The sequence below is a fragment of the Ctenocephalides felis genome, unplaced genomic scaffold (genome assembly GCF_003426905.1).
Source record: "Ctenocephalides felis isolate EL2017-DRISC unplaced genomic scaffold, ASM342690v1 CF-g0.4_SCAFFOLD_03572, whole genome shotgun sequence".
NCBI classification, from domain to species: Eukaryota; Metazoa; Arthropoda; class Insecta; order Siphonaptera; family Pulicidae; genus Ctenocephalides; species Ctenocephalides felis.
In genome coordinates this window covers 27,603,572-27,630,916 of record NW_020539726.1, presented here as the reverse complement: position 1 = coordinate 27,630,916, position 27,345 = coordinate 27,603,572, and the positions used below count along the sequence as shown (strand labels likewise).

At 29.0% G+C, this 27,345-nt stretch overlaps 1 protein-coding gene across 1 annotated transcript in view; it reads left to right on the top strand.

Annotated features, from left to right (window-relative positions):
- LOC113388322 (nuclear receptor ROR-beta-like) overlaps positions 1–22,021 on the top strand; it is a 58,200-nt gene extending 36,179 nt beyond the window's left edge. The window contains exons 2-4 of the mRNA XM_026625716.1: positions 19,547–19,984; positions 20,026–20,042; positions 21,796–22,021. Coding sequence (XP_026481501.1) covers positions 19,547–19,984; positions 20,026–20,042; positions 21,796–22,021 — 681 coding nt within the window. The remainder of the gene's footprint in view (positions 1–19,546; positions 19,985–20,025; positions 20,043–21,795) is intronic.
- Positions 22,022–27,345: the final 5,324 nt, after the last annotated feature.

Sequence of the window (27,345 nt, the reverse complement as noted above, 5' to 3'; positions counted from 1 at the left end):
TAGATTTTTATTGACGGGTAGTTGACGTACTGATTAGTTTTTGGCAATGGCAGGTCTAGCCGTTTCGGAAATACAGTACATAAAGTGCAAAAAATAGCAGTTTTTTGAGAGAATGGATCATCTGATTAGAATATTTGATAAATGTATTTTATGAATTATACTTTTTTTTGGAAAGACAGGTTCTGCGGTGTCAAAATTCTAATGTTTAATTTTACAAGACTTTCAAATCTTTCTTCTAAAGTTTCCTTATTAGTTAAAATGAATAATTTTAACAGCACGTATAGTTGTGCTAATTAGTTCTTGGCAAAGGCAGATCCAGCCGATTCGGATTACGGATCAAAAAGTGCAAAAATACCAGTTTTTGAAAGAACGGAGCATCTAATTAGAATGACACAAAAAACATTTTGCATGGTGTTGACAGTATGAAAAATCATTAGTTCTTGAGGAAGACAGATTCAGCGGTTTCAAAATTCAAAAGTTTAATTTTACAAGATATTTAGAATTTTCTTACAATTCCAAATCTTTCAAAATTCTAAAGTTACATTATATAGTTGAGATGAATAATTTTAACTTTTCAATTCAGCTTCAAAATGTTTATGTACTTAAAATAAGAAATACTTTGAAGTCTTAAGCATTAAGAGTAGTATGCATTCCGTAAAGGTTTTGTTATATATAAGCACTTATATAGGATCTAATTTGTATTGATTATTGATTATTTTCAATCCATAAATTTTCAATTAGGATACGGAAAGTTACACTAATTCGCCACCAGGCGTAATGCTACACATCACTAGCATTGGACAAAATAAGTATGAAGTTAACTAATAAAAAAATAGAGATACGTATTTATGATCTTTATTTAGTTTTGATAGGTATTATTATAGATTTCCAAAAATTATTTCATACAACTCTAACAATCCCTACAATTTCCGCTCTATTGGATCAATCGCACTTTTATCATAAGCTCATGCGTGATCCCTTCTAAAGAAAGTTTGTATGAGCTTTCAACGCGGCTTGTGAGAGCCAAAAGGCGTAAAGTTGTAAATCATATCTCCGATACTAAATGATCAGAAATCGGCATCAAAAGCATCGCAATTATAGGAAAAATCGATAAAATACATTTTAGAGCTTATTGCCCGTTGCATTTTATATTGTGTTTGAAATATGCCGGTACACGCATTTTGTTGCGCAAGGTAAATTATTGTTCCTTGTGCACGTGTTCGTTTACTAGAAGAGAGCTGGAGCAAATTATTCAAAATATAAAAATTATTTAACTGTAATCATAGAGTTAATAAATTTGATACATTAAATTTGTAAGTTGTAAGATTTCAACTGTCTCAAAAGACGAAACCTTTTCTGACTTCGAAGAAGTAATCACAGCTTGATAAATATGTTTGCAGTAGATATACGTGTCAGCAAAAACATAATTCTCTAAATGACTAAATATCTAAAAAAGAGCAATTGTACTCAAATTTTGAATTCATTTTTTCATGTGGTTAGTCCTTTTTGTATAATGCATTTCATAAATTAGCCATATACGTGTACATAAGAGTAATTCATATAAATTTATATTCTAACTTTATAATTATTTACATTATTAACATAAGCGCACTATATTCGAATTAAAACTATTATAAATTAATTTTACATTCTTCTAAATAATTAATAAATAATAATGATAGTTAATATTTTTATCTATAGAGTAATCCGGTAAATGACTTCTCAATATTCAATTCTTATATCTCATTTGAAAAATTGTATCTTAAAAATATTTATTTTTGAGATATTTTTTTTATTGATGTAATTGTTGGTTTTTTACATTTAGAATGAAGTCGTATATGCCATATATACTATATGGTACATTACATTTTCATGCACATCATAATGTCATTGATTACATAAGACGTAATAAATCTGTAATAAATTGCAATACGCTTATGTATGACCATACAATGGAGAATAATGACATTAAATAAATATATGTACAACTTTTATATAAACATTAAATAATATATTTGAATTTGATCTTATGGGCCTGTATTCGATCATACATCTTACCAAATTATTGCAAATTACCAAATTTCTAACATAATTTTATCTGAAATATGTTACTACGGAATAACATAGCTATGTTATCCGAGAGTAGGCACAAGAAAAAATTATAATATACAACAGAAATTGTTATGTTGTTAAAGTTTTTTAGTCAATTATCTGGCTCTGCAATACAACTTCCAAATTTTACTCCTGCAACTTTTATTAATCATTTTATTAAAACATCTCATTCTTACAAACTCAAATTGGTTTTGTTAACATCTGATTCATAATCGGTCGATCAGAAAATCAACAGAACGATAAGGTACTCGGGTGTCACAACATTGGAAACGTTTAAAAGATTGTGTCCGTACCAAAAATGTGACATGTCAATTCTGACCAAGACGACCGTGATTGATTCGGATTGACTTCAGTCCATGTCCGGGTCCTGTACTAATTAAAAATATTCGAAATTGTGCCAGGCATGTAAGAATTTGCAAAACAGGGTTTAGGAAATTGTTGTTTTGAATTGTCATTTTGAAACTACTTAGTTGTTAAATATTTTGGACATCTTTATCTTTATCGTATCAAATTTGAAACTATTAGAAAATAAAGTAAACTAATAGAAACGACACTGAAGTAATTCTTTTAGCATTCTTAGATCATCGATTATTTATTTTAGTTCAACATAGCCTTGTCATAACATTGGTCTATTTGATGGCAGAATCTTTAATTCACAATTCTCATCATGTTAAAATTACTTCAAGTATTTCAAACATGTTAAATTCCAAAATTCCTGAAAAACAACTTGACAGCTCACGTATTGAATTTCGGGTTATCGGTCAGGTCAATGTAAAAGCAGTCAAAACTCCAGCTTATGAAATGGCATTTTAATTAAAGCGTACGCTTGTTCTGAGTACATAATACTTTCCGAATCACGAAATTTTATTATTTGTTCTTTCAAAAAATGTGCCCGTGTGTTTTTGTGTTTATTACCGGATCAACGCAACTGGGCGCCAGCAGTTGTCACGACAATTGAAAATGTATACTTTTTATACGGTTTTGTATTTTATACGACGGGATCACCTGAACTCTGATCCGGAAAATATTTTGCAAAAGACGATGGACACGAGCGTGGGCGTGGTGCCGGACATGATAAAACAGAGATGGCAATCTTAAATTCATATCATTTGCTTTTTCTACATAACTAATATATTTTTAACTTTCCCGTTGAGTTAATTATTGTAATCTCCGAAAAATTGAAATTGAAATTTTTTGCACATCTTTACGTTTTAGAGGTATCTCAACATTTTGGCATACCTTAGTGTGGGGAAATCAAGCAGGCTAGTGATTTGTAAAAAAACAATTGGACTGAATAAAATTTATATATTTTTATATGATGGGAGTTTATACTTTTATATCGATTACTACTCCCACATTAGAAAAAATAAATGTGTGTATGTGTGTGCGTGTGTGTGTATGTCCGAATACAATTTTTCGTCGACGATTTTGAGAACACAGATCCGATTTCAATGATTCATGAAATATTCGATTTCTAATTATAAGGAAACGTGCTGATTAGTTTTTCGCAAAGGCAGTTCTAGTCATTTCGAAGATACTGCGTAAAAAGTGTCAAAAATGGTAATTTAGAATTTTCAGAGAACTGAATGTCCGATTTCAATAATTTAAAACTGATTGATTTTTTTTTGAGAAAGGCAGGCATAGCGATCTTGGAGATCGAAGGAAAAAAGTAAAAATAGGCTAAATTATAGACTAACGCAGCGCGATTGCTATAAAAAAAAAGTTCAAAATTTTCAAAAACTTATGAAAAAAAATAAAACAAAACATTTTCAATAAAATCTAATTTTCTCAAAACTTTCAATGGTTTTAAATCAATTTTTTTCAAGTAGTATTTTGTTAAAGTAATTACATTAATAATTTAGTAAAAATCGATTATTTTAAATCCGAAATCTCTGAACCAAATTCAATTCAAAGAGATTAGACTTTTTATATTTATTTTTATATTCAAAAAGAGCAGCTATATAAAACAGCAAGAAGAAATAAAAATTTATGTTATTAATTTGAATAGAAAATGTAATTTGCTGTATTGAAATTACAGAAATCCACAAAGTTGTATAACTAACAATAATATTAATCATGTTACATGTACAAAAAATCAGAGAGCAAAATTTCTTGCTAAATTTTTAACCCACTTCCAAATAAAAAATAATTAACATAAAAAATAATAAAAAAAATGTCGCATTGCATTACATTTTGAATCTTTTCTCTACCACTAAAATTTAATTTTTTTCAGATTTTTTTTGCATAATTAGGTACTATTAATTTGTAATTAAAAATATGTAACAACCTTAGCAATTTTATGGTAATATTATTTTAAAACAAATAACAAGCTACTAAAAATTATTAATAATACAGGTGTAAATTCTCAGAATAAAAACAGAACGACTCATCGTCAGTTAGGAATTTTATATTCACTTAAACATTTTAATAATAACATCAAACATAACGTTTCCATTACAAGTCATAAAGCTAATACAGAAGTATCATTGCACAAGTTGGCATTTCGTGTAACTCTATCCTCTACAATAAAATTCTTGTAAAACAAACTGTGAACATGGAATCCGGAATCGAAATCGAAATCTACACAATTTATACAAAAGAGTGATTGCAATGTTTTTATAATATATTATGATTATTTCGTGTATTTTTGGAATATCGCATTTCTGCCATAAATCCATCGCAAATCGAATGACCGTTCCCAGAAATTCGAGAAAGAAAAATGTAACTGGGTGTATGAATATCAATTATAACGTAACCGGGTAGAGCAGTGATGGTCAATGATTTATTTTGAGTGCAGTTTGATCAACAATAAATCATTATATATCACGAGTAATATTTACTTTTGATTATTATTCAAGAAATATTTACTTATAATAACGATTGAATTGGTTTTAAAGCATTGGTTATGTTGTTTTCTCCAAAACTTTTCAATTTATTATTATCAAATTAATCCCTAAAAGTAAATTTACTTTTTATTTGATTTTATGATTTTGAAAGTGTTGTTTGAAAAAATATCTATTGATGTATTACAAATGAGTATTAAATAATAAATATTATCTTTCCAAATTGTTCTACATATATATCATAAAAATAAAATAATTTCAAAAATATTCATAAACTAGCACGTTTGTCGTTTGCTCATTATTTAAATTTAGTAATTATTATACGTACAAGTTACCAAAGGAAAAATATCACGTATTTGAAATATTGTATATATACTTGATCTTACCTCAGGCTGCATGGATGTAAGCTTTTCTTCGCAAAATTGCACAGAGTCAAATTGTTCACTCACACACACTTTGTTTTACGCGAAAGGATGCAAAATTTATTTAATTAGCACTATTGTTTTAATAATTAATTTACGCGAATTTTATTATCTACTACACTCACTTCTATTTTAAAAAGTATTTTATTAGGCTGAAAAAAAATTGTGGATTAGTCGGGGGCAGGGTCACAATTTTGCCTACACTTAAAAAATATTAATTATATAATTAGTTAATTATATAATTATTTGACAACTTCCTAACTATAACCTAGTTTACGATTTTTTGTGAACGCACAACGAGAAGTGTGTGACCGTACCCTTAGAATGAATGCCTAGGAATGAAAATGCACTGACCTTTGTTTAAAATCACCGATTCTTCTGGAACATCCCGATTACCAATTTGTTGTCTAAAGAATAAAAACAAATTAACCATTATTTCAATATATTATGAACTATCGATTTCTGCTGAAAAAATCTGTGCATTACCTCGTGATTTCCAGAAGAGAGCTGAACAGGAACCAGAAACCAGGAACCAGAAACCGGGAACCAGACACTTTTACTGCACTAGAACACTATAAAGGCCTTTATAAAGCACTACACAAACACTAGAAAAACGATAAAAAAATTGGATTGAAAAATTGCTCAAAAATCGAGAAAAACAATCACTACGAGTCGACACCAAGCAAATTATTTGATCACGACCGATTATTTAAAATACTGTTTATCACTAATAGAACTTGGATGGATTTTTATAATAATGTTTTTCTGATCAACAAAAACGTCACCAATGAAGACAAAATACATAGAGATTTGCTTTTTCTGTAGCAGCTCTGGTTTTATGGTTGGTCCTTTAAAGCCTTGTATCATTTGACTGGTTAAATGGATGAAGATGGATGAATAACAATTTAATGTCGACTAAGAAGTCTTTTTCAATTTAAGTCCATCATTCTGATTTGTATTTCTAAACATCTAGTAAAATTAGTAACTCAGTTATGAAATTCTTGGTTTTCCTGGTGAAACATAGTTGCAATATTTGGCACAACACAAATAAAACACTTCTTAGTTCACAAAACGAACCAAATGTCCAATTATTTTTATTTAATATCACAACTTTATTGTCCTTGTAATAGTTTTTAAATGGTCTTTGTTCACTTGCTCTGGATCATAACATCTAAATCCTATAAATGCTAATTTTTCACAATTTGTGACGTTGACCCTTTGTTCTAGCGAGTTCTCCGCTTTATTTTTTGAAATATTTTCGTGCAGATCTGTTATCAGAATTGGATTTCTTCTGAAAATAAATAAATTAGTTAAAAAAATGTATTTCATCAAATATATTATTGTATATAGAAAGCAAAAAAAAACTTAGTGCTAAACTAAATGCCTATTGATATGTGACTAATAAAATCATTCATAAAAACCTATTTCAATTCAAAATACCTTTATTTATAAAAATGTCCGTATTAGGTTCATAATTTGCAAAAATTTTATTACAAAATTTAATTTAATTTATATTAATAAATTAATGATTTATTAATTTTTACAATTATTATTTTACAATTAAATTGAAGCCGCCTTTTGGCCACCACTGAAATTAAGGAGCGCGCGACGTAGTTTTTTGTCCGTATCGTATGTCCTCTGACTTCTACGTGGGCGATATTTTTGTTTTCGTGATATTCGAGTAAGCATCATTGTCAGCGAATATGTACCCAATTTATCTCACCTCTTGTTTTTATCTTATTCAATGGGTTTTTTTCTGATCAAAATACCAAAACTTTCTCAATCACGTGAAATGTTACATAAATCGACGAAAACAAGCAAATGGTAATTGACCCATGATTGGATTTGAAAATTTTGTTCAAATTTTTTAATTGATTATTCCTTATTGTGGTCTGGAGGAAATTTTATCAACACGTGCGAAGCTTGTCAAGGATATTGAGCATACATTGTAGTGTATGATTCACTACATTATGCGTAGTTTGTATTCTGACCGTTATTTAGTTTTATAATAATTATGTATTTAATTATACGAATAGTATACTAATTTTAAATCTAATATCATAATATTATCATATCGTTACCTAGTAATTTTTGAGAGGGCAACCCAACAGTCAACCACTCATCTTTTGATATGTATATTTACATGTTGTTTGGATATATAACCTTTGGATATCATACTGCTCCGAGGTCAGAATCTAACCCTTGACTAGAATTTGCTTGTTTCACATTTTTAACCATTAGCTTCACTATGACGGGCTCAATTTTACAATAATCTATATCATAATCTGCCCGAAGTTTTTAATTCATGAGGATTGAGGATTCTAAGGAAGAATGATAACATTTTGATGCAAATATATTTAATAATAAAAAATATTGATATATTTAACTCATAACTACAGTTTTAGTTAATTATATATAGATTTTAATTTCAAACTTAATATTTGTTATATCCCCAAAAAACTTATGACCTTATATTAAAACTTATGTCCTCACATTAACTAAGCATCCTTACGGTGAGCTAATTACAATAATCCATAGTATCCATAGTAATTTTGTTTCTACAAAAGGTTTATAAAGTCTAATTATGCAAATGTATGTATTTATTTTATTTGTTTTTGGTATACTGCCACAGATTATACATACACATATTCAAAGAGGCATAAATTAAAAATTTATTGAAAGTTTATGGCGCAAGGTATGGCAACATTGCGATTAATATCGATCTTTAGTGCTCATTTCAGTTTTTATATTGTTTTTATAATGTCGTTTGGCACGTGTGTTTCTTTATATTGCTTCCTAATAACATAAAAATTCGCAAATGTTCCAAAAATGACCAGCACGAACAACAAATATTTCGAAGTCTTATTCGTGTCATAAGAAATTTCCAAATAAGATGTAGAAAGAAACGTTTATGGGATATAGATAAAAATTTAAGGCTTAAATGGATTTTTGTTTAACAGTATAAATATCGGAAGAAAGAAATTTATATATAGTTTGATAAAAAACCATGAAATTGATTTTTTTCATTATAATTTATTGACATAAAACAAATAATATGTGTAATAGGTATAAAAAGTTGGAAATTAGAGTCTATATATTGAGTTTATTTTTATTTATAATTTTTATTATAAATAGACGCAAAATTTTTTGAATAAAAATAAAAGTTGCATTTTTAAATTGGATTTATGAACAGTATGAAAAATTAACAATATATTGTAGATCTAAAATAAAAAAAGCATTTTTTTCATTATAATTTATTGACATAAAACAAATAATATGTGTAATAGGTATAAAAAGTTGGAAATTAGAGTCTGTATATTGAGTTTATTTTTATTTATAATTTTTATTATAAATAGACGCAAAATTTTTTGAATAAAAATAAAAGTTGCATTTTTTTATACAAAATTTTACAATAATTAATTGTTTCATTCTTATTTACGTTTTATTATATTTCAAGCTTAAGTTACATATTTTTTTTAACTTATTTGAATAAAAACAAATAAGTTATTTTTTTTCTGAGATATATAATATATTTCTTCTAAATAGTAATACCAAAACGCTACTTTAAGGATAATAAAATAATTTGATTGCCATAAAGATTTTCGGCAGAGCAACCACAAGATTGTAGGTTCAAATCCTGCAAGACCAGATATCGAGCAGTAGTAATATCAGATTTTCTACAAATATTGAGGTGAATAACAATGTTCCAATGCCATGAAATAATCACAATAATAACTGGTTAAAAAATAGAAACCAAAAAGTAACATAGATTTTTCTAGTAATTTTTTTAGTCTCTATTTTATTTACAACTGACCAGTTAAGGACATTTAACAAATTTGGGGAATTTAAATGTGGCTAGTAAATTTTACTTGAAATGAACAATATTGAGAAAAAAAATTACCACAGTAACCAGAAAATAATTACATTCTCACCAAAGTTCTACGATACACTTAGAAACTCATCATTTTCAGATTACGTGAAATATTTTTTTTTTAAATTTAGATAGTTATAGTCGATACTATCCTCCTGTTGTGGATGTTGTAGAGTTCTGGGACACCCTTTATATTTATATATATATATATATATATATATATATATATATATACATATATATATAACAAAAAAATGTCTTAAGTCATCATCCTGGTATTTCCGAATTAACAAAACTTGCATCGTTTGTTCATAATTTCTGTAACTGTTTACGCTTAACTATATGGCAAATGATACTTAAACCTTTAACAAATGAAATGTTGTCAGTACCACCACCACCAGTACCAGTGCCAGTCTTAAAACGTATATTTATCAATGTGTATTTAAAATAAGTTTGTCTTATATAAATGCCTACTATCTCCGGCTATCTATATGGGTATATGGTGATATGGACACAGTTCAAAAGGAATGTCTGCGGTTCAGAGGTCGGCGCACCTCATAACGACAAGAACGAGATGGAATTGTTGGAAAACGGGACAGACACGAAGAAATTAATAAAATTTGCTTTATGGAACTTAACTGTATGACCCCAGAATGATAATAGACAGATATCTGGTGTCCCGGGAATATTGCACAAAGTAGAAAATATAAAACAAAGGTTGGAAGTAGAAAAATTGGGACTCATGGATCTGATACACATCTTACCGCAAGGTCACACTTATTTTGTTCAAAATGTTATTATCAGTGTAATAGCTATTCTTGGCGACTAGTTTTGCATCATATGGTACAAAAAAGATAACATCAATAAGTTCATATCAAAAGTAACCCTCATTTTATTCAAAATGTTATTATAAGTGCTATTCTTGGTGACCAGTTTTATCCGAAATTGTACAAAAAATGACATTAAGGAGCTTATATCTAAAATTACAGAAGCGTTGCATATATAAATAAAATATACGTGAAGTCCAACTAATGTTATTTTCGCATTTCTGCTATTTGGAGATTTAGTTTTTTTTTAGATGTTGACAGTATCAAAAGCTTCATATAATCACCAAAGGATTTTAATTTGACCAAGACATAGGGAGCCAATATCAAGAAAATCAGATCTATCAAAATATGATAGACTGACGTAGAATATCAAATCTTCAACATACTTTTATTTGGAACATGCGATCTTACCATGGGAGAGAGGAGATATTCGATAATAGGGTCACCAATTGCATTATACTACAGGGTCCTATTTCGGAAGGCATTTGTTACTTGTTTTTAAAAAAGGTTAAACAAAATTATATCTATTAGCATAACCCATCTATAATTTGCGTTCTATAAAATATCTCAAATAAAGTAGTTTTAATACCAACAATCCTGAATGTATCTTAAATCCTGAATGTATACAATTAAGTTCAGGAAATGTGTTGAAATGATTACGTTGGAAATATATGTGAATCAACGTTTTTTGATCTAATTTTTAAACAGCAATCAGAAATTGACAGTTTTACAATTTTTTATTATAAATATTCTCTTTCAGCTACTGTCCATTTTAGAAGGCAACGCGACGGTGACTCTATTTGATATATTTGACATAATTTGTTATTAGTCCTTGAATTCAATCCAGTAAAACCAAGAAAGAGCCATTTTCACTTAAAACATATCTGAAGGGTGGAAAAAATTGACTGTAAATATTAATTTGTTTTGTTAAGTGATAATACATGTTGTTAATGGCATAAAAAATCCTATCGGAAAATTGTAGTTGTCGACAAATCAAGCAAGATTTAATTGACAAAACAATTTAAATTTACAAATATAATAGTTCATGCTAGATAAATTACTAATAATACTAAAGTCAAAATCGAGTTGGTTTCGACCTAAAAATTTTTTTTTTAATTTTTTTATATGTGATCCCTTGCTATATGTATACTTTGCTCGCACGGGTTAAAGGTGTGTTAGATGTTCGCGCGACCGTATTTTGTATGCAAATAGACAACTAGAATTACCTGTAAACATGAAAAAATATTATGATTTATTATATTCTAAAAACTAGGATGATGTTTTTATCTAGGACGTTGAAGAAAATAATGAGAAATATAATAAATTATTGGTAAATGACAAACACTTCAGTTAGACATGAGAATATCTTACAGCATGCACATTTGTGATCAGTTGCACTTTATTCAAAAAGTGAATTGATTTAACCCCTTTGATTACGAATGTCGTTCATCGATATCTACTCGACTAATTTCGTATACGAGTGTCGTCCATGGAAGACATCTACATTACGTACTGGATTTCTGTACGTAATGTAGATGTCTTCCATGGACTACACTCGTATACAAAATTAGGTTACGTAAGATATTTCACTATGAGTCAAACTAGGGTTAAATACGAGCATTAGCATATGCTAAATGTCTTGATTATTTCCAACTTCTATTAATAATTTTTCCGAGATTTGGTAATTTTCACAGCATAAATCCGCTTTTGACCATGGTCATTTATTGACCGGTCGCCGGTCAGACAATCCGACGACCCAAAAATTTTATGCAATAAAAACCAGTCAGTCGCCAGCTTCATTAAAGTAAATTCTCCTTATAAAAATCAGCGAAAATCCGACCGGAATGTCAACGTTCCATCAAGTGATGCACCTCGCGTTAAAATGATATTTATAACTGACTGTAAAAAGTGCATAAAAAATAACACCATCACATTTATTTTATTATGACTTGTCCCATCCGGAGCAAGATCTCGCAAAAGATCCAGAAGATCTTAGATATTCGAAGAACGATAGCAGGAACGAGAAAGTTTGGAAAATTAATACCGTAAATGTAGTTTGAGCATTTTAAATTTTATATAATTTAATAAATTTTATACGTCTAATTTAGTTCTGATACTTTAGGTACATTTTTGAAAAAATCGTTTGAAGATGATTTATTAAAGCTTAAGTAATATCTGAAATGTAATTTGCGACTGGAGAATAAATCTGTGAAAATGCAACGGAAGTTGCGTTTAGTGTTAGAACGATAGTATCGATACTGAGTAAGTATCGATACTTTGATTTCGATAATGAGTACTTTTGGAATCGATACTTCGGGTCGATTCTACTCAAAAAGTATCGGCTATATTTTTTGACCCCACCAAAAGTTCGACCGCATTTTATGAACACTACTCATTCTTTTTTGTCGTGGCGGCACCGCTCTTCATAGATAACGAACGAAAGAAGCGATAAGTCGAGTGCGATATGGTTTTTGTTAAAGAAAATGTTTATGAATGCCCCTAGTTCGAAGCCAATGATTAACAATAAATAAAAGAATTAAAGTTTAAGATTACATACGTCGATAATATAATTTCTGTTACCTCCGAGAACATATGTTTATCAACGATAATAAATTTTATATGTTATATGCAAAAACCTTGTTATCTGCGAAATTGTCACGCAACCAACTTTGGTTAAATAATTTATTAAGACATTCGATTTCCGATTCTAATTTTTAAAGCCGATACTTTTTTTCTAAAATAAATACTTCATAATCACTAAGTATTTCCATTAAAATTATTATAATTCTGATTTTAATATTTAAAGCCGATACTTGTTTTTTCTAAAATAAATACACTCGCTAAGTATTATTATAATTCCGATTCTAATATTTAAAGCCGATACTTGTTTTTTCTAAAATAATAAATTCTTTTTGATATGAATTAGCTGACATTATAATTATAAATGAATACTTTCGTCACAAAACAATGCTTTTTTTAATTAATGAGTTTTTTTTTTGTGATATAAATTAGCCGATACTAAATTCATAAATGAATACTTTTGTCACAAAACAATACTTTTTTTTTAATTAATGAGTATTTTTCTTTGTGATATAAATTAGCCGATACCAAATTCATAAATGAATACTTTTGTCACAAAACAATACTTTTTTTTAATTGAGTATTTTTCTTTGTAATATAAATTAGCCGATACTAAATTCATAAATGAATACTTTTGTCACAAAACAATACTATTTTTTAATTAATGAGTATTTTTCTTTGTAATATAAATTAGCCGATACTAAATTCACAAATGAATACTTTTGTCACAAAACAATACTTTTTTATTAATTAATGAGTATTTTTCTTTGTGATATAAATTAGCCGATACTGAATTCACAAATGAATACTTTTGTCACAAAACAATACTTTTTTTTTAATTAATGAGTATTTTTCTTTGTGATATAAATTAGCCGATACTAAATTCATAATTGAATACTTTTGTCACAAAACATTACTATTTTTTAATTAATGAGTATTTTTCTTTGTGATATAAATTAGCCGATACTAAATTCACAAATGAATACTTTTGTCACAAAACAATACTATTTTTTAATTAATGAGCATTTTTCTTTTTAGTATCAAAAAATTATTGTTTTAAACTTCTCAAAATATTGAAAATGATGCTGATTTAACAGCATCAAATACAGGCAATAGAATTTATCATGATATTGTAATTCGATCTGTAGTGAGTTTTAAATCTTTCTGCACTTATGTTTGATTTTGATGAAAAGTACTCGATACTGAGTAGTATCGATACTTTTGCCACGATACTTTTTTGGAATCGATACTCTGCCTCGATTCTTTTTTCAGTACTCGGTATCGATACTTTGCCTCGATACTTCTAACACTAGTTGCGTTACGCCCAAACTGTTCGTCATTCGCTCTCGATGAAATCATTTCTATACGGATCGATTGTGATTAGTCGTTGTGTCGAGTGAATAGAGATCTTTCGTTGTATGCGTACCGGGGTACACCAACGAGGAGATCGGAATGTCATTATATTTTAAGGTTACATCGGTTTTAAATAATTATAATGGAAATAATAAAACAAATGAAGCATTTGTGCCGTGTAAGAAACGTAAGTTTATTGAAATAATTTCTATATTATTCGTAGTTTATATAAATCTTTGAAGTTATTAAAATGGAAAGTATTTTTATAGGCAAGACATATATTACAGCTGCTCAAAGAATGAGATTGTATCGCCCGCGAAAAAGTAAAAAAAAATACAAGCAGTCAATGAAGGTATGTTAATTGTAATTACATGAAGTTTTTCAAACACAATTACATGACGAGTAAAATTGCGAAAACAATATTTGTTTAGGCGTTGTTTAACATAATCCACTATGTGAACAAATATTAAAGAATTTATTAATCAGCAATTGCTTCATTTCTCTAATGACGGTTCAAGTCGTAAATGCTAATTACAATGACAAACCGATCATGTCATATTTGAAGTATGACTTTAATTACATTACTGTTTTTAAATATTATACATATTTTTAATGCTATTATAAATATATAATTCATAATTAATCATTATATAAATGTGTATAATGGTTGACATTAATAAATGTGTGCATATCACGAGTGTTACCATATTACTAATAAACATTATTCAAAATTGTTATATGATGTATTTATTTTTAACTTAAATATCATCTTGTACAATAGAAAAAAAGTTTTACTTCCTTCGCGTGTGAACCTTACGCGCACTCTTTTTTTTATTTAAATCTTCTTCATATTTGATTTAATTATTATCGAAAATCACTGATGTCTACACCTTTCATCGTGTTCAATATTAATCTTCTCCCTGACTTTTTGTTTTGACGTATTTCGTATTTAAGCAAACATATGGCTTGTGACTGTTATCAATACATGTTCACTCGTAAATCACTCGGTGGTGACATATCGAGCTTGTTTTACAGAATTGAACAAGCTTTCTCTTAGGATAATTAAAATTTCTTAAAAACACTCATCATAAAAGTAAGTTAAAAATGTCTTATGTGTGCATTTATATACATACATGTATTATTTGGATCTTAAATGTGTATATTTATATTCGTATTATCACCTGCTACAATCTACACTGATCTGATAATTCATATGGATGACAGCAGCTTTATTAAAAATGTGTCGTTGAAACATTTCGGAATGATATATTACAAACAGAGAGGCTGGTTTAATTATTTCACAAGCTAATATTAATGCAACTTTTGCTTTCATTTTTTTTTTCATTAAGGTATCCATTCACAATTTTTATTCGGCTTCATTTTAATATCTTAAAAATGTATCCATGTTTGCGCTTGTGTATGTATGTAAGGTAATCGTCCAAAAATTGAAATTGTAAAATGTTGCATATCTTCACATTTTAAAGGTTTCTGAGCATTTTGGCTTACCTTAGAATAAATGGATGCGATTTGAATGGTTCAAAAATCATTCGAATCCTATTGATAGAAAGATGTGCCAGCTAGTTTTTGGCAAAAGTATGTCCAGCCATTTCGGAGATACGGAGCAAAAATAGCAATTCAGTTTTTGATCGAAGAAAGCAACCGATTAGAATGATTCAAAAAACATTTTACTTGTATTGGTGGAATGAATAACCGACTACATTTTTGGGAAAGAAGGTCCAACGATTCCTATTACAGAGCTTGTTAGTTTTTGTAAAAGGCAGGACCAACTGATTCGGAGATACCGAGAAAAAATAGCAATTCAGTTTCTGAGAGAACAAAGCATCCAATTAGAATGATTCAAAAAACATTTTACTTGTATTGATGGAATGAACAACCGACTACATGTTTGGGAAGAAGGTCCAACGATTCCTATTATAGAGCTTGTAAGTTTTTGAAAAAAGCAGGACCAACCGATTCAGAGATACCGAACAAAGTAGCAATTCAGTTTCTGAGAGAATGGAGCATCTGATTAGAATGATTCAAAAAACATTTTATTAGCATTGGCGGAATGAAAAACCGACTGCATTTTTGGAAGGGAGGTTCAACGATTCCTATTATAGAGCTATTAGTTTTTGAGAAAGGCAGGACCAACTGATTCGTAGATACGGAGCAAAAATAGCAATTCAGTTTTTGAGAGAACAAAGCATCCGATTAGAATTATTCAAAAAACATTTTACTTGTATTAGTGGAATCAATAACCGACTACATTTTTTGGAAGGGAGGTCCAACAATTTAAGAAAGGAAGTTTTTAAGAAAGGCAGGACAAATAATTCATAGATCCCCACCTCGCCCAGCTTGATATCAAGCAGTATGAAATAAAATGTTCGCTTGAGGTTATAGATTATAAATGCAATCTAAAGTAAATCGCCCTTTGTGGGAATTGCTGCAGCATATACATGTCAAACTATTATATATAATAAAATTTTAACTTTTTTTAAACTATTTTTCCAAGACACTAGCATGAACTAGTACTGGATTAGATCCGAACCTAGCCTAGCTCGATATCAAGCAGTACGAAATAAAATGTTCACTTAAGGTTATAGATTTCAAACACAATCAGAAGTAAATCGCATTTCGTGGGCATTGCTGTAGCATATATACGTCAAAACTATTTTATATATAATGAAATTTTAAATTTTGAAATTATTTTTCCAAGACACTAGCATAAACAAATACTGGGTTAGATCCCAACCTTGCCCAGCTCGATATCAAGCAGTATGGAATAAAATATACTTTTGATAAAATATTGATATTTAATTGTTTTCATATTATATAAAAAATAATGACAAAAAATCCATGCACAACTTCACAAAATATAAACAAAACAATCTGAAAGTATAAATTTGTTTACCATGCCGCGTTCTTTCCCAGCGATGGAGCAATTCCGAATTCAATTCTCATTCATATGTTCGTAAATAAATTAACATTTTTTGCAAACGTTACCGAATCTTCCAAACAATCCAAATGACATATGTTAGTATGACAGAAATAAAAATTTCTCCATTAATAATCGGGCAACAGCGCAATTTTCAATTACGTTTGCGCTCGTTTATACGAGTCAATGATATATTATCAAAAAATGAAAAGTAAAATTGAACGGACGAAAGAAATTGATCGCTTTGTACTGTGGAATAAAAATCGGCGATCAATATAATTGAAAGAAAATATTTATAAAGAATTTTAATGTTCGAATTTATTTAAGTTTTAATAACTTAATCATAAAAAATATTTCAATCAATTGAACATTAACAAGTTCAAACAAATAGATACAAATTTAACCAGATGAGTAAACCTAAAGTTCTACTTCTGAGACATCATTAATCAGCAATAATCTGCAAAGATTCTGTATTATTTTCAACGAGCTTAGTTGCCTTTCTGAGAATATCTTAAATACCATGTTCATTTTTCCAATTCCTTAACTAAACCTAATTATTCCATCACTTATTCTCCTCAACGATGGGTATTTTGAGTCAATTCTTCTTGATTCGAAGAACTGTGAAATTACATATTGTAAAAACAAGCAACGTGTGAATCTGAGAGGAAACAAACGGTAAAATATCTATCGCGATAAAGGGAAAATACTATTATTTTATTTCTGGAAGAATCTGTTTTGATTGGCACCAAACGTGAAGTTCACTCGCACGTCGGTCGTGTTCTTTAAGATCTCAAATAGAATAGGTAATAAGACGTTTGCTGTAGACTTCGTATGAAGGATATGTGATGTTTATAATTTAAAGAACTAAACATTGGTCTGGTAGATGATGAGTTTTTGTAAACTGACATAGCGATCTTGCCGTTTCACATATTGGTAGAGTTAATGAATACGAGGAGAACTTAAAATAATGGTGATGTTCTTAGAAAAAGCAAAAAACAACCATGATACCTACTTAAAAGATCGCAGAACAAACTTATAATTTGTTAAAAAAGTTATATTAACAATCAATTTTAGCATCATTACTTTACAACAGTTAATGAAATTTTGTTTAGAAACAAGTTGTATGAATATCCTGACACGTGTAAAACATTAACTTAATCAACAAGAAGTGAGATTTAGACAACATTCACAAATGTTAAAATCGGTTTTGACTAAAAATCCAATTCTGATATAATTTTATAATCGGCCAACATCTACTTTTCATACCCCTAAGTAGTAAAGGCTGGCTATTTTTAAGCTTTTTATTATTTATTATTAATTTATTTTTTATTTTTTTATAATTCGTAATTAGAAAACACTTACGACCCTAAATTTTCACCTTTCTATCATAAATTTAAATTTTATAATAGTCATTTTACTAGTCCAATCATTTTTCATCTAACTTGATAGCAGATCAATTTATTTTTTGTGTACCTGTCACCGAAATTAGATCAAAAGTTTTCTGAGCTTAAAATTCGCTCTATTCGCTGAAACATTTTCAAAACAATTCTTAGATTTTGGCGATGAAAAAGATTACCATCGATATAAAGAGAAAGATCAAATTATCGACCCATTTTTACATAATTGCAAGATTATCCTATTCATAACAAAGATAAATGATATTCCTAATCATTATATCCTAATGGTCACACCAGTTCCTAGTTCATAAATGGTTTGCAGAAGGAGCAACTTTAGCAAAAAAAATGAATATTAAAACCTGTAGAAACAACCGTTTCTGAGAAGAAACAATTGAAGCGATTCTGCCGCTTAACAGACCAATGTTATGGCAAGGCTATGTTTTGAAGAAATTTCCATACTAAATATTGAAATAACCATGTGGTTGCTTTGCAGTCAGGCATATTTTTCAGGTTGTCAGATATGATGCCGCACAAACGTCAAAAGAACGATCTTAGATAACATGGTCTTTTTGACACAGCTACATAACATACGATTGGCGGTTGCAGTTTATGTGTAAAACGCTTGAATGCACAGCAAATATATGACATTTTGACAGTATTCCGTATGATTCATTAGCATAATGTATGGAAGTTGGAGCGTAACATGGCCTTGCCATAACATTTTTGTGTTATGCAGCAGAATCAGTCCCAAAGTATCAGACAAATATATACCAAAGCCGTAAATTTTTTCACAGTTTTTTTTTAAATCTCACCCAATGAATATCGGATTTTGCTTCGTAATTTAACAATTAATGAATTAATGAAAAGCGCGGTGAAAATATATCAAATTCTTGAATCTCCAAATGCGCCAATTCAATTTAAATTAAATAAGTTTCAGATTAAGCTGATTCTTGGGTAAACCATTTGGATAGTTTGTGTTAGCTGCTTCTTTCACTTATTTACCACATACTTCAACATTCATAATAAAGTATTTATTTTTTATACTAAAATTTTCTAGAAATATTTGTCAAGGCAAAACAACGTTTGCTGAGTCTGCGATATTTGTACAAAAATTGATCAACATTCGTATTATATCTCCAAATTTTACTAAAAGTTAGTATAAATTTTATTATTTTACTACATCAATAATTTTTTTTTTGCTTCCAGAGTTTTTTCGGCCGAACCTACAACAACCTGTCTTCGATCTCCGAATGCAAGAACAACGGCGAGTGCGTGATCAACAAGAAAAACCGCACCGCGTGCAAGGCGTGCCGCCTTCGCAAATGTCTCTTAGTAGGAATGTCCAAAAGCGGCTCCCGCTACGGCAGAAGAAGCAATTGGTTTAAGATACACTGTCTGCTGCAAGAACAACAGCAGCAACATCAGCAAAACCAACAGCAACAAGTCAATAGTCACAATAACAGGAATATTAATAATAATAATGATACTCAACAAAGTAATCAGATGGCGACGCACGATAGGCAAATAGGTAGCCCGCTTCTGAATGGTGATGGATTGAGGAATGGATTTGGGCAGCATCAAATGTTTACGAATGGAGGAGCATTTATACCAACTTCGCATTTTTTAGGACTTTGTGCTAAGCAGGTAAATTGAAATACGAAAAGAATTCTGTTATTTTCATATAGATCATGATACTCGTTAAGTAGGAGTTTTAAACAAATTTTAATGATAATAAACCCATGTGCGTAAATGTTCTCTTTTTTCTGTTTTTATATATTTGTACCTATTTCACTATGAAGCATCAGCAAATTTTTGGGCACATCTTTGAATGTCTCAATGGGATGCCAATTCACTAATTGGGCGTCCGGGTATGATGATATCCGATATCGGGTTTTGATGTTTTGACGAATATTCTTATATATTTTCGGCTATGTTTATATACTATTATGATGTTTTGATGTTTTGTTTATTATTCTTATATATTTTTGCATCAAGTTTTCGAAAAATACATTTGACACAATTAATAATAGTCTCCAAAGATTTGTAAAAGTTATTTTACTCTTATAACACATATGATACATCTTATCAATTTGAATAAAATCCATTACAATTATGATTTCTAAAATATTAATTTTAAGGTGGCAAACTAAGTAAGTGCGGCAACTAAGTAAGTGCGGTTTTCAACTTAGATGGATTCTATTGAAATTTTGAATTTGCTGATAAAATCCAAATAAAAATATATTTTGTTAATGAATTCAATTAATTTTTAAGCAGGCAATTTCGGTGTCAAAGTGTTTTTTTATCAATTGCGCAGTTTTCGTTTGACGTTCATTGAAACAAATGCAAAATCTAGCTAGAACACTTTGTCATATTCTGCTTTTTTATGTCTGCTTAGGTAGAATGGCATGTACAACTCACAAAAAGTTATGAGCTGTTTATGATGACAAAGCTGTCAAAAACAGTGTCAAAATTGGTCTGCTAAATTGAGTTCTGGTGATTTTGCACATAGAGATGGAAAATGCTGGTTGTCCAGTTTATCACAAAGAAATTGTCTACTTTACTCTTATCACTTAATCCAACAATCAAAATTCTGATATCTACATTGGACAACTAACAAATTTAAATAATGAATTCAAAGAAAATTGATGCAAAATTAACAAATTAAAACGATGACTTTTACGTGATTAGAGGTTGATTGGGATGTTTTTGCCACATTCATTGTATAGTCCTGATTTTTCACCATCCAAAAATAATGTAGTTTCAGTTTAGATATTTACAAAACTCCTTGAATGTTAAACAATTCATTGATTATGATGATGTCAAATTGTACCTGATTCAGTTTTCTGCTAATAAAAAAACAAAAAATCCATAAAAGTTGGATACCAATGCTGCTCGAAAATTGACTAAAGTCATTGATCAAAATGCAGAATACATATGGAATAGTTATCATCTCTATTCTAACAAAAAATCCGCACTTACTTAGTACCATCCTAATCGTTTTAATACTCATAGTTGTGTAGAGACTTTGAAACTTTGCATCAAAAAATGTAGTCTTTGACGTAAAAATTGGTAAAACCATATATGAAGTCAAAATTTAATGTCAACATTTTCTTAAAAACGGCTGTACTGATTTTAAAAAAAATTAAAATCTCGATAGAAACTCCCAATGATTTAGCTTTGTATGACGTTCGGATGTGTGAAGCCAAAATTTACCATCAACGTTTTCACAAAACGGCTGTACCGATTTTAAAAAAATCAAAAGCTATTTGAGGAAATTCAATAAGGACTCGCAATGATAGTTTTGCCGATCGGATAGGTGAAGCAAAAATTTTAACGTCGACGTTTTCTCAAAACTTCTGCACCGATTTCAAAAATTGATAAGTCATTTGAGGAAACTCGATAAGGATTTGCATTGATCAGTTTATCATTTACAATTATATTTGTATTTGGCCCAGGATGCCCTCACGCCGGCGCGAACGTCCAGTTCTCCAAGTAATTCTTGGAAGTCCTCCGGCGACCCGAAGAGAAGACGAGCGAGACGACAGTTCCATCATAAGTGCCACAAGAATTAAATCCGAAAGTATTCTTTCCGGCCTAGCAATTCCTATAGCTCTTCCTGCGACACCTTGTCCGGAACAGGAAGAACCTATCGATTTATCAACTCGGCCAAAAAACTGCTAATTACGGAAGCGCCTTTCAAAGCTGCTCCTTTGGATTTAACATTGGTTGCCCGAAGACCTATGCACGTTCCTATAAGTTCGGGGTAGTCAAAGGTAAAAGAAATGAATTCTAAATGCATTTGGGTGATTTTAGCAGAAGTTAGTAAAGAATCGACTAGTTATAAGATTGACATAGTTGTAAATTAAATTTAGATTTAGATATTTTTTAGAAATTTTGATCGCATTAAAAAAATATTTTTAGTACAAAATTAAATATTGCTTCGAAATATTTACAAAAGTTCTAGTGAAATATAATAAATATGTTTTAATTTATATAAGGTAAAATGAATGCTCAATTACTGCTTTCTATTATATTGTTGGGCTAATTTATTAAAAGTCTGTGCTGAAGTACATGTATAAGACATAAGATTTACAGATGCTGCTTATATACCACTTTTTGCTGAAGTGAGCCTATTTGGCTCATAAAAAATTGATTTTTTTGAAAAAAAAAATAGATCTATGGTAATTTAAATGAAATGTTCACTATCAAAAAATCTAAATAAACATTTTCCACCACTTGATCAAGTGACATCGCCATTCTTGTATGTATCAATGTATATAGTCATCAAATTTTTATTGAGTCAAATTGGCTCTGATCCGTAAATCTAGTGATAAATATAGTTTGATAGCAGTTTTACTCAAATTACCAAGAATATTATTATATATTATCTAAGATGTGACATTTAATCAATCGGGAGTGTTCCACGATTATCAGCAACGCTCGTTTATATAGTGACGTCACAGTTCCCTTCTTTCTTTGACACTTTAAAAAATGATGAGAGATATTATATGTAAAAGAAATTGAATGCTTAACTTATTTTAAATTTTTGGATGAATTTTTACTATCAAACGAATAATCTCAATATGTTTACTTTGATTTAAATTTTACTTCACCCCTATAAATTTGGAACAATTTACGCAAATCACCAAGTTTTGCCTATACTATTTTCTATGAAAAAAGCCATAATGCCTACAATAAGTAGTTTATTAGAAATTATTGAAAACATGCTTTAATAGCTAAAGTACATTTCATATATAGATCTTATACTATAAAAGATTTATTTTTAAATTAAACACGTGACATATGACATTTAATCAATAGGGAGTGTTCCGCGATTGTCGGCAACGCTCGATCACATAGTGATGTCACAGTCTCATTGAATCTTTTGACACTTTATAATATGGAAAACATATGAGGACTAGCAGTCTGTGTTAGTAAGGTCTATGATTCCATATTAATTAATTTTAAGTTATTTTTACTGACATCACTAAATCCAGTATATTTTATAATTTTTATTACATTTTGATGTCAAACGAGTAAATTGTTTTCAATACTAGATCAAAATGTTTACTATGGTTGTATCTATGACTCTATTTTACAAATTCTGAAATAATTGACTTCTAATCTTCAATTTGCCATATTACAATTTGTTATGAAAAAAGCCATAAATGCCTAAGCTCCATGAATATAAACATATTTTTAATAACTTATCAAGAAGAAATAATGATTTCGATACTCAAAATCTGTTATAGACGTTTTGATATGCATACATAATACACAAATAGTCAAGATTAAAAAAAAACTGAGCGTCCAAAATATTTTTCTTACAGCTCTTTACAAACATATCATTTTTTTAACTTTATAGACACATGGAACACAGTACAAAATCTAAATATTTTTATTTGATACATCACTTGCACTTTGTCGAAAACTAAGTGCTAAATGAAAATTTTAGCAATCTCTTCTAATATTTGCTTTTTGCTTTTTAAGAAAATTAATAAAATTTAAATAAATTTAACATTCATTAATTTTTATTTTAAAAAATTATTTATACGTACAAACGACATACGATAACCAAGTTAGTTAGTAACATTTGCTTAATTTCGTTGAGAAAATGTTGAAAAGAAAGAATCGATGTTTTGTCGACTTTTGATAAAATTATTGATTTCATATATGACGTTTTTATTGAATATTTTTGAACTGGATTTGGATTTAGAACGTGAAGGAGTTTTGTTACTTTATTATAATTTAAAATTTTAATATTCATGATTATGATGATCTGATGAAACCTTTATAATTTTTTCTTGCTAAGATGCGAAATATGTCGAATTGTACTCTCAATAATTTTAACAACAATAAAGTTTTTAATACTGAAGTTAATAAAACAATAATAAATTTTAAAAAATTATTAACGTAATCTACGAGCTGAATTTAAGCTAAATATCGAGTGTAGGTATATTTGAAAAAATGTGAGGAGATCAACATGAATTAATGATTGTTTTATTACAACAAATTAATAAAAAATTTTTAAGAAAAGCAGAATGTTTTTTCACTACAAGTAGATCTAATGTGAAATTGGGACAAATTGACAAAAAGTGTCCAAAATAAATTTATAAAAATTCATGCTAATCTTATGGATATTCGATTAAATTTATAATAAATAGTCAATTCGTAATGAAGTTTAATTTCACCCAGATTTTTTATGAAGATACGATTTTTTCTAACATGCTGCGATTACTTTTTAATTAGTATGAGTAATAGCAATTAAAATTCTAACTTGTCATGTAATTACTATAAAATACTGCATTGTTAATATATATTTCAAGTTCAATATCCATTTCAAGATTTAGTACTGAATCCTACATCACTACCTGAACTCATTAAATTACTTATTTGTTGCAGAACTACTTTAATGCTTCTCAGATATCGACTTATATTATTATCTACAGTTAAATTTGAGAAAATAATCTAACATCTAATTATCGCTCTATATATAACTCACATACTAGTTTTACAACTTGTATGGATATATAGAGTAATCAAATGGATGATTTATTGAAGTAATTGTAATAATGCTATTGCACGGTAGTTAGTGCAGTAAACGGAGCGTTTTAGGTCTGAATTTTTTTACTGTGCTCCGAATTGAATGAAATTTTGGAATTAGGTTCATCTTACCCTCAAGTTCAAAAGTGAAAACAATTCGGGTTGTGCCATCACCCCCCGGGGGGGTGACACCCCTTCTAAATTGTGTAATTACATTTTTTCAAAATAACGTCGGAAATCGATAGAAGAACTAATTATAAGAAAAAAATGTCTTATATAGTTTTTCAAAAAAACAATACTTTTCAAGTTACTGGTCACTGAAGATTCATATATTTTTGGCGTTTTTCTTCGTTTTTTTGCAAATATCTCCTAAAATATACATTTTAACGAAAATCATGTAATGAACAAATAATGTCAATAAAATCTTAATAAATCAGTATTACATAAAGTGTTCTAGGAAAAATATTAAGCAAGATTTGAAAGAGCAAAGTCGTTTTTTATTTTGTTCAAGATTTAATTGTTGTATTTAAAGCCATCTAGTTTCGAGGTTTTACATTTTATGCATTTCGGTGAAATTGGGTTTTATAGTACTCAACATAAGCTTTAAAATGAGTGCTTTATCAAGTTTTTTGCGTGTAAAATGAGTGAGCTATCGTGCAAATAAGAAACATATACGAAGTTTTTTTCTTTTAAATCATATGGTTTAATGAACGCCATTTCCACCAGAATTGAAGTAATTAACATTCCATCTAGAATTGACTTCATTATAGACATCTTGATGGATTCTAGCAGATTCACTACTTTAGTACAACTATTTTCAGAAAACTCACGATTTTATAAAAACTTTTTTTTCCAATTTGCGCGGCCGCGCAGTCTTTAAACATTCATAACTCTGTCAATTTTTGTGTGAAAGAAAAATAATAAAAAACAATAATAAGCCAGAAAGATTTCTTTGATTTTTATCTATATGCTTTTATACGTATCTTTTATTCTTTTTGAGATATAATGAAAATAAGTTCAATTTTTAAAAAATTGGAAAAAAAGTTTTTATAAAATTGTGAGTTTTTTGAAAATAGTTTGTACTAAAGTAGTGAATCTGCTAGAATCCATCAAGATGATTCTATAAATGAAGTCAATTCTAGATGGAATGTTAATTACTTCAATTCTGGTGGAAATGGCGTTCATTAAACCATATGATTTAAAAGAAAAAAACTTCGTATATGCTTCTTATTTGCATGATAGCTCACTCATTTTACACGCAAAAAACTTGTAACATATCATTTTAAAGCTTATGTTGAGTACTATAAAACCCAATTTCACCGAAATGCATAAAATGTAAAACCTCGACACTAGATGGCTTTAAATACAACAATTAAATCTTGAACAAAATAAAAAACGACTTTGCTCTTTTAAATCTTGCTTAATATTTTTCCTAGAACACTTTATGTAATACCGATTTATTAAGATTTTTATTGACATTATTTTGTTCATTACATGATTTTCGTTAAAATGTATATTTTAGGAGATATTTGCAAAAAAACGAAGAAAAACGCCAAAAATATATGAATCTTCAGTGGCCAGTAACTTGAAAAGTATTAGTTTTTTTGAAAAACTATATGAGACATTTTTTTCTTATAATTAGTTCTTCTATCGATTTCCGACGTTATTTTGAAAAAATGTAATTACACAATTTAGAAGGGGTGTCACCCCCCCGGGGGTGATGGCGCAACCCGAATTGTTTTCACTTTTGAACTTGAGGGTAAGATGAACTTAATTCCAAAATTTCATTCAATTCGGAGCACAGTAAAAAAATTCAGAGGTTATACCCTTTTTTCCTCTCCGTTTACTGCACTAAGTTCAATAATAATAAAAATAGTCCATACAATTTTTTCTAACATTTTTCGTGCATTTATTAACAGACACACCTAACAAATTTGTTGTTTAATATTGTTTGCAAAAATTCAAAAGTCGTTATTTTTACTTTTTCACGAAAATTGTTTTACTTGCTCACTTGGATTTGCTCCATTTTTTTCAATTTATTTTGATAAGTTTTATATGTAACAAGTATTCATATCTGCATAAAACAACTATCAATAACTTAAATAGAGCAAATTCTAAAGAATAAATAATAGTTTAGTCCGATTAATAGAATGAACAAACTATATTAGGACGCCTATAAAATTCTTTCCATTTTAATAGCCTCAAAATATATAGTAACCACAAATAATACCAATTTCTTCATTTAACTTAAGTTTCTTACACGCCAGATTTTTCATTTGTTTATTATTTTCACTATAATCAAAGCAATCATACTCACGCGACACGACGATCAATCACAATCGACCGATATCGAAATGATCTCATCGAGAGCGAATGAGGAATCATTGGTACTATCCTCGAGCGTAACGCTCTTCCTTTGCATTTGCACAGTTTTACTCCCATAGTCGCGCCTAAGAAGTTTT